General features: G+C 48.2%; 1 protein-coding gene across 4 annotated transcripts in view; it reads right to left on the reverse strand.

Moving 5' to 3' along the window:
* Nucleotides 1-10,000, reverse strand: part of tcf12 (transcription factor 12) — a 74,850-nt gene that overhangs the window by 43,279 nt on the left and 21,571 nt on the right. For all 4 annotated transcript variants that reach the window (XM_035520737.2, XM_035520734.2, XM_035520739.2 and 1 more), the window contains exon 5: nucleotides 9,834-9,936. In XM_035520737.2, the coding sequence (XP_035376630.2) occupies nucleotides 9,834-9,936 (103 nt within the window). The remainder of the gene's footprint in view (nucleotides 1-9,833; nucleotides 9,937-10,000) is intronic.

Here is a 10,000-nt window from a genome sequence, read left to right on the forward strand (position 1 = left end):
GAGGACCCTCAGAGAGCTCTCTAATTACAGCTGATTTAATCTGCTCTCATTATGGGTCCACCACTACAAGTTATGCAATACCTCCTCTCCCTCTTAATGTCAGACCTCCAGCATGACCCCCCTTTCTCGCTACCTCTTTCCCTCTCTTCTGTCTGTCTCCCCTTCCCTCTAGCGCACATTAAAATGAGACACCTCGGCTTCAAAGCCGTGCCACCCTGGTGTTTGCATTTAAAGACAACCACGTAAGAAGAGCGTGGACCTGCTTTAAATGCCAGCCGTGTGTGTCATTAGGCTAAATCACCCCTGGCTACGACTGCAAACAGATGAATAAAAGAATACGTATGTAATAAAGGATTAGATATGGATGAAAAGGATTGTGCGGTGTGTGCTCGAATGACGTTTGTGGGTGTGTGAGCAAAACCCTGCAGGTTATATTACGCATGTGCGCGCACGCACACACACATACACACACTCAAAGATATTTGGATTCCTTGTGCAGTGTGTGTGTGCTACTGGAATGAGCGCATCTGAAAAAATCTAACATGATTACAGAGATTCATTTAGTGGAATCATCTCCTCTGTCTGAATTTGAGGAGGGGGGGGGGTGAACGGTATTTTTAGTTCGACCGCTCCTGGCTCACCACCTGAGACCCCTAGCCAGGTGTGCATGTGTGTGCGTGTGTGTGTGTGTGTGTGTGTGTGTGTGTGTGTGTGTGTGTGTTTGCACGCTTGTGTGCGTGTGTGTGCACGCAGCACCTGTGGGGCACGGCAGGAAGCAACACACGCAGGTGGCGGACAGACGCCCTGCTGTCTGTTCCCGGAGCCCCCTCGTATTTCAACAGGTCTCAGAGTAATTACGCTCCACACAGCCCATTAGCCATCAGCTTACGGAGAAGCACGCCACCCCCGAGTTACTGCACGCAGCAGGGCTTTCGCAAGGGCGCCGGCACCTCCACCCGCTCCTCGACGCTCCTCCTCCTTCCTCGCTCCTCGCCAGGTATGACGAGCTGCGGAAACATGTCGTCTGCTGGCGCCATCTACAGCAGCAGGGGCATCACTGCCTGTGGGACTGTGCTTGCTCCACTGGCAAAATTCCTTCCGGATGAATCACCTCAACTCCGCGTGTCCGTCGAACGGTCTCCCGACAGCTAACATTTTTATTGGTGTCGGCCGCTGCCGGGGTACAAAGCAGGAGGAGTCAAACACTGGGACATGGGACCGGGAGCAAGGACCGGCACGGGGGGAGCGTCCGAGTTTTTTGGTCACGGGCTGCGAGGGCGAAAGGGAAAATTTGAATGGAGCGAGACGGAAGGAGAGAAGGACAGGGGGAGGAACAAGGGAAAGAGGGGGAGAGGAAACGGGAGAGAGAGAGAGAGAGAGAGAGAGAGAGGAAAAGAAAATTGAAGCACAAGCCAACGGTCCTGAGTGCGCATGCCAGTGGAGGTTCCTGGCAGATTTACGTGTTGTTTTCTCCAGCCTTTCGCTCTGCCTGAAACAGGATTTGGGCTTCAATAGTGGCAGCTGATGATAAACCCGTCACAGCAGAGGCAGACGCGGCTGGAGGGTGGAGAGGCGTGCCAGGCCTGTTTGAAGCAAGCTGGGAACGTGGGCATCCTTGTTTGGGGGAGTGGGGGTGGGGGTCAGCACCTTCCGATGTGTCAAGATTTCTATTACCGGACGTCCAAGCTATCATCTTGAGGTGGGCAGGTTTAAAAATCAGGCTCTCCAACAGTGCCAGGACCAGGGGGGCGATGAGAGCTAGACTGGAGATTTACGCATCACATCAAGATTGCTGTGTTCACGGGTTACGGAGACAAAGACTGCCTGTAATGTACAGGTTCTTCTATAAACCTTCCCCCATAAACCTCTTAGTGGGTCATGCCATCCATAGCTGAGAGTCTGGGAGCTATCCAACTGGCTGCATTTCCAGGGGAGAAAAGCAGCTGGATATTATGGCGCACAGTGAAACATACGGGATGACCACAAATGCAGTAAGCCGGGCGGTGAGAACGCTTGGGCCCTCAGCAGTGCTGACTGGCTGATGGGCTTGAAAAGATGCGACAGCCAACGTTTCGCTGTCGGAATAAGAACTACTGTCATACAGAAAGAAACGTACAGGATGAAATGCTAAATTACATCACTGCAACACCCCTAATCCCACTACATAAACACACATTCTAGAAGGATGAGCTCAGGCAGTAATTCCGGTCACCCGCCGGTCACCGTGGAAGCAAGCCTCCAGAACGGAGTCTCTCGCCGTCACCGGCTCCTCCCCCAGAGCATGTGGTTGTCCATGGGCCGCGGGGGGTTGTGGGGGGGCTGACAAGGGGTTGAAGAGGCCCATGCAGAGGTGGAGGGCTGGATGAATTGACGGGTGTGTGTGTGTGTGTGTGTGTGTGTGTGTGTGTGTGTGAGAGATGGGGGGGGGGGGGGTAAGGAGTCTGGAGTCTTCAGCTCTTCACGCTCGGCTGAGTGCGGTAAGAGCTAAGCGCTCCCTGCAGCTCTGCATAATGACCGGCCCCATCCACCACACTTCCAGCGCACGCCTCTAGCAGCTACACCCACTGCCTGCACCAGCACCACCAGCAGCAGTAGCAGCTCCACCTGCCCCACTGGAAGCAGGCCTTGTGTCTTTCCTGCTTTCTCATCCTCAGCCTCAGCGCACAGAGCAGCCTGCGTGTCCGCCATAGTGCACGTCCCCTTAGCTGATGGTGGATCAGCTCACATACACGTGCGCGCGCGCGCACACACGCGGGCTGTGCAGGAGTTACTATGAATGTGTGGCGGCAGACGAACGGCCTGGACTGAAACACGCCTGCACTTGGCTGCTGGCATCAGCGTTGCCTATGGAAACTGCATTAAAAAAAACAACAAGAAAAAAAAAAAAAAAAAACAGCTGATGTGTTCGCTTGATACCCATGTTGACATGCTTTTGAGTGTGTGTGTTTCTGTTTCACTGTGTCTCTTTCTCACTATATATACATGCATACACACACAGTATATGTTATTCAAGGAGAAGGTCTATTTGTGTCATACAAAAAACTACTGTTCCCTGAATTGTAAAAGAGAGAGAGAGAGAGAGAGAGAGAGGTGAAGAAGAGAAAGAGAGAGGGAGAACAAGAGAGACAGAGACAGAAACACAGAGAGGCAGAGACAGATAGACAGACATGCAGAGAGAGAGAGAGAGAATCCTTGGCTGCACCTGTGGCCTCGCTGCTGCTGTTGCTCGAGGGAGTGAGCACCTGAGCACCACCTGGTCACAATCAGAGCGCCAGTGCAGCGTCCCTCTCTCACACACACACACGCACACACGCACACACACGCACGCACACATACGCACACACGCACACGCACGCACACGCACACACCTGCCTCCGCTGCTACACACACCAGGGAGCCCAGGGACAGAGTGGGATTTACTGCTCCATACTGAGCCTTAAGGAACAATTAAAACACCAAAAAAAGACTGAAAGACTGAGGGGGGGGCAGAATGACAGAAAGAGAAAAAGAGAGGAGGAAAGAGGGAGGGAGGGAGGGGAGAGAGAGAGAGAGAGAGAGAGAGCTGAAGGAGATTTTTTTCCACCCTCAGGCAGCACAAAAGGCAGAGAGAGAATGCATCTTGGCACTGCAGCAGCGTTTGTGAAAAGAAAACGAACAAGAAAAACAAGCAAGCCTACAACAGCACCCGGCACACTCTGCATTGTCACTAAACGACCGCATAATTTCATTTCCTAGAAAGCCATCAGCCTTTATCAAGGGGAGGGGAGAAACAGATGAGAACAATTCCTCTGTGCGGAGAATTCATTTAGGGCTGTGGGAGAAGCGCACTCACACCAAAAACTCCACGAGCAGGAAATGAGAATGCAGATTTCACAAATTAGCATAGCATGCCACAGTTGCTTTCCTTATGACAGTGAGCACGCTTAAAGAGACGAAATGACCTCATGACACAGGGACCCCACATGCACACATGCACGAGACATAACATGTATATTGCTCTCTTGAGAAAACAGCAGTAAAGCGTGTTAACTAAAAGTAAAGGCTCATAGTGACTAATAAAACAACATTTGCTAAAATTCTAAATAGTGTGACCATAGAAAGATAAATTAATAATGCTATAAGTAGTTTATTAAAAGAATAATGAATTAAAACAAACAAGCCCTCTTAGCATGAATGCAGTTCTTTCCTAGCCCTGCATTGTGCAACGTTTTGTGGTGTGTCATACTTTGCTAGCCCAGTACAAGGTAACGTTTACCGATATGCATTTCAGCTGCAAACCATCAAAAGTGATGGATGTTTGTCAGGTTCCTGGGTCTCTAATGTTTCTCTCTCGAAAGGCTCAAGCCGGTCGGTGAGCGTTAAGGTCCCCTGGTGAGGACTAACGTGATCAGCCTGTGCATTTCAAACAGAGCCTCCTCTCCGCTGAGTGCCTGTTTGCTTTGGCTGGAGTCTCGGCTGAGCCTCTCTCTTGACTACCGTTGCCAGGGCTATGCATCTGCAACACTGGTGGCACTAAACAGCACATCCAACACAGCGCTTCCTGCATGGGGTGGTGCCACTGGCCCCCCCCGCAGATGGTCCCCGAGCGGCACACGCTCTAGGCCCATTGTGTCCCGCACACGTCGGAGCAGAGGACGGACAGGCCACGCACAGGTCAGAGGTCACCTTCCAGATGATCGTGAGATGCGCAAGCTGTAAATGATCTCCCAGGTGGGGGAGGAACCCTCTGGGCATGCTTACGCTTCTTAACTAATAGATTTCACCTGTTCAGGGGTTGCAGCAGAGCATCTGGGGGCCGTGCGGACGTCTGGGAGCAACGAGAAGGTGAGAGTCTTCTGAGAGCAGCACTGATTAGCGCAGCTGAATCAAGAGACACACGGACTGGTGGAAATAATTACAAACTCATTGAGTCAGTCTAAAAGAGAGCAACGGGGAATAGGATGAGGAGTGTGTGTGTGTGTGGTGTGTGTGAGAGAGAGAGAGAGAGAGAGAGAGAGAGAGAGAGAGAGAGAGAGAGAGAGAGAGAGAGAGAGAGAGAGAGAGACGATGCTCCTAATAATAAGCAGATTATATTAATACAACTGAGTGGGCCACAGGAACATGAGCATCTTCACAGACTAGTCAGCAGAGTTAAAAATACATCACAAGGCACATGGCCCAAAACACAGAGACATATATATGCACTGAGTAAAGAAAGTGTGTGTGTGTGTGTGTGTGTGTGTATATTTTATATATATATATATATATATATATATATATATATATATATATATATATATATATATATAATATATATAAATAAATATGAATATATATATGAGAGAGAGAGAGAGAGAGAGAGAGAGAGAGAGAGAGAGAGAGAGAGGTAAGACTAAGTCATGAAATGTCCTTGTAATATACTTTGTCAGTTTCCGGATCTTTCTCTCTGGCTCCACATTTCTTTGATGCTGAGCCACCAGTGTGACTGGGCACATAAATCCAAAATGAAGCTGCAACTCCAGAGTACCATCAGAGTGGGAGACAGGAGCCCAAGATGGCTCACCTCCTCATCCCTCAAAACACCCACACACCCACGACCAAGTAACGCAGCTCCGGATAAAGAGAGGAAACCTCAGAGAGAATTGGGGATGAATCCGTTTGAGTGGAGATAATAGAGAAAAAACACACATTAAAGACACACACAAAGAAAAACAGAGACACTGCCTCCATGAAAGACAGAGAGAGATGATGCACGGAAACAGAAAGAGAGAAACAGGGAGAAAAGCAGAGCAGAGAAAGGAACAGGGGGCAAGAGTAAATAATAACCATCTCTGAGGGCTCCCCAAACCTGCCACAAATGCATACACTCAGACTTCACACGATGGCCCGAGCGATGCACCCTGAGCTGCCAACACTGAATCTGAGCAGGGCGCCGCTCTTCTGCATGTTTAGTTGTCTAAGCCCTTGAGTTCGTGAGCGAGTCCTGAGCTCATATGTGAGTCCCGTGTTCGTGAGAGAGTCCTGTGCGACTCCTGTGTTCAGCTGTGCTTACGGGCGCGTCCAGCGGCAGCATGGCTGCAGCCCCTTCTTTCTCTGGTTAAGCACGTTATTCCCCTCACACGTACCCAAAGCCTCTCCTTTGTGTGTGCAAGCCTTCGGATGAACGCCAGCTTCTGCAAGATTAAGGGCCAATCCAGAGTGCACTCTCTTAATTTTGTGCATTCAACCTAAAATGCTCATATTGCACCAGGTTATGGACAGACAAGTGTCTGGGCCAGCTGCTCGACGCTCAGGTCTGGAAGGTCAACAAAGGACTAAACTAATTTGTCTTGTGTGATCGTAATCTGTTTGCCCAGTAAATACTGGCTCCGCTGAAGAGGCTGGATTTTCGATCTGCATGCAAAATCGTCTTTAATCCAAAGATGGATTAAGCCTCATTAAATATTGCTTAAAACATCTACTCTAACACAGTCATCATTATGCAACACCTTTCACCCTCACAGGACAAACACACACACACACACGCTCCCCCAACATACACACCATCCCCCACAGACAAGATAAACAAACACACACACACACCATCCCCCACAGACAAGATAAACACACACACACACACACCTCAACAGCATTCAGACATGCATGCCGCACAAATAAGCAGAGACGAATATGCTCCGCCCCCTCAGCGCATGTTATCCCTTTGAGATTCCGATGGAGGAAGATGGAATTAGTCAGTGCTGTTGCAGACACCCAAATTCTTCACGCTAGCCGTCTCAGCTGACCCGCACTCAAGTCGTTTGGAATCAAGACTGCTCCCGCCTCTTTGGTGCAGCAGCATGTGTTGAGGTGTGAGTACGAGGAGCATTCTGGGTGGAGGATTGGAACGGGCATGTGAGCCCAAGACTGCTTGACATATAACCCCCTGTGGTCTGCATGGCCACCAGGTGCAGCATGCAAACACAAACCCAATCTCATAAGCAGGGTCCCTACATTCTCTCTCTCTCTCTCTCTCTCTCACACACACACACACACACACACACACACACACACACAAACCTGACTCCATGCTCTCTCGGAACTTACTGTTTTTTCCCCCTGTGGAGAGCAAAAGTGTGAAAAAACATAATGACAGTAGTATGAGTTTATTAAAGCTTATTATCTGACCATGTTACCCCTCAAAGGCTTGGTGAGTCAAAAAGTCAATTGTCTTTCTGTTTTTAAATATCACACTTCATAACATGTGCTTTGCTTTTAAGTTACTTGCAGGCAGCAGCAAGGCCATTAAAATGCACTTGAACTAAAGATGACCTTTTAAATGAATCTCCATTATTCTAGTTGCAGTGGTTAGCCTAATTAAAATGTTATGTCTAATAAACAGTCATTACCAGCCATCTGCCTCATGTGTAAAACTGTACCAAGTTCATTACCATACCCAATGGGTGACCTCTGGTTACCCCCCCCCCCCCCCCCCTGCACTCAACGTGTCATACTTAACAGCAGGTAGAAGATGAAACCACGAAATAAAACATTACAAAGAAAGAAAAAACATGCACCCGCAAACACACACACGCATGCATGCATGCACAAACACACAGAGAAAGAAAAACATACAATGTCATCAGGAGCATAGTAGCCTTTTAGTTTTTCTTATCGGCCTCTTATTGTTTGGCTTTTGTTGTCAAAAGCCAAAGCCAAAGCCGGTTTTGGTGCTTTTCGGACATATTCTTCTCTTCCCTCAGCCAAATTTCTTACATCATGCTGTATTTCAGCATATGCTAGAACAAACGTAGCTCAAACCTGCAGAAGAGCAGCAATGAAGGACATCTCTGAAGGACTTTGGGTTAGGGTTTCCCAAAGGCATTTCACCGCACAAGACAGACCTAAATATTCGAAAATCTAACACCTCGCCAGAGGACCTCCCTGCACCCACCCCGCAAGGAAAGTTACTCCTCATATCCACGTAAAGAAGCGTAAACAGAGAAAACAGAGAAAAGCCTCATCCTGAAATGTGCATTTTCAGATAAAGCAAAGACATAACTGTCCCGCTCATGTACACAAATAAATCAAAGGAAGCAAAACAAAAGTCAAATTGACAAAGTAGGGTCACCTCCCTTCCTGCGCAAATGCACCAGCCAGGCTCTACCTGGGACAGCAGTGTGCGAGGGTGATTCTCATAGGTGGGACTCATAGAAGGGCTGGCTCTTTTATTTGTGAGTAGGGTCTAAGAATTTATTTTAATGAGGTAGCACCAACAAGAAGAATTCCACATAAATCCAAGACAGCATTGCAGAAATTCAGTTTGATAAGACTCCGGCCCATCGTACAATCCCAGCCAGATAAGCGCAAGCAATTTAGACGGACCATAAGATTGTCTAATTCCCGACACATCATTGTTCCTGAACATTTCCATATTTTGCTACTTACTGCCTTAATTAGCATTGCATTCACACGACTCAGGAAGCAAACATTCCCCTCCCCCTTATTTGTGTGTGCACACATAAAGCATACACACACACACACACACACGCACACACACTCACATGCACAAACACACACACTTTTCACACACCCAGGGATCAATTGGCAGAAAGATAACATTTTGTTTCAGTCGTCTCCTCATCGCTAGCACCCATCTGTAAACTTACCCCCTTGCATGGCAACCGGTCTCCAGAGCAATACTATAAAGCGCCGCTGTTCAGTAGCCCATAAAGCTGTCATGTGCTAACACATCCCAACAGAGCAGCACAGAAAGAACTCCAGCATACGTCTCTCAGCCACCATCATCCATCAATCACACTCAAGATAAATGCCCCACAGTTCATAGAAACCAATTCATCCAATTTTAGCAAAAGAAAAAGTACCTGGTAAGAACCAGTGCATATAATAAGTAAGAGTGGAAATGTCTAATGTAAATCCTCTTTTCTCTGGAAATGAACTGAAATGAATACTGAAAGCTTAATAAAAAAGAGGTGACGTAGACGAGTGCAGGCATTACCAACCACTGATTTAAAGTGCTAAACGGACTAATAAGACTGATATTAGCCTAGAGGGTGCAATGAAATGTGTGCAGAAACAATCAAAAAAGCAACCAAACAAAACAACAACAAAAAAATGCAAGTATGAATATTAAATTCTGTTCACGAGCTAAACACCTCCTGAAGAACTGCCTCGGCTGTTAAGAAGAATGATTATTATTATTTTTACAAATCTGCATCCTCACATCAGCACATTGTGGAGCAAATGGGCACTCGACAGTGGCGTAGGCACAGAGGTCCGCACAGACATGGCGCAGAGCTGAGGTGAGGCCCAGCCAGCCACCTCCACTTCACATGGAAAAAGTCATGAAATATATTTGGAGCAAGAAAGAGGAACTCAGCTCAGTTCATCTCACTTTCACACACCTCCGCCAAGTGAACAGAAAGACCTCAAAAATCCTGACTGGTTTGTGTGAGAAATGATCTCTGTCACATCTGCTTGTTTCGGCCCTGACCGCCCCCCTCCCCCCTCCCCCCCCCCCTTCCCCCACTGAAGTACCCGCTGGTTTTTCTGATGATAGGTAGAAAACAGCCTTTTGTGATGGAAAACTGTACTGATGGCGTGACTTCCACCAAGGGGGGGGGGGGGGTTTACTTCTGAGAACAGTCACCACAGGAAGGGGGTGGGGTGGGAGGAAAAGGAGAGAGCCATTTCATATATAACCTATTCTGTCTATATAAGGGGAAGAAGCTATCTGTGCAACAAGCCCTGTCCACGTATGTCTAAGGGGCAAAAACACAAATAGGTCTCTCTGTCTTTCTCACAGGATGTGTGTACGTGTGCGGGGGGAGGGGGGGGGAATCACCTTGGATACTCACCCATTATGCTGGGACTCATGAAAGGTGTCGGAGACAATCCTTCATGGGACACTAATCGACTGTCACTCAAGTGATCACCATAATGAGGGCTGTCTGTGAAGCCCTGGGGGGAAGAGATCACAGCATTAAGCACATTATTAGCCACTGCTGCTAATGGAGTGCTATGA

Source organism: Electrophorus electricus, chromosome 23, assembly GCF_041902795.1.
Source record: "Electrophorus electricus isolate QZ-2024a chromosome 23, ASM4190279v1, whole genome shotgun sequence".
Lineage (NCBI taxonomy): Eukaryota > Metazoa > Chordata > Actinopteri > Gymnotiformes > Gymnotidae > Electrophorus > Electrophorus electricus.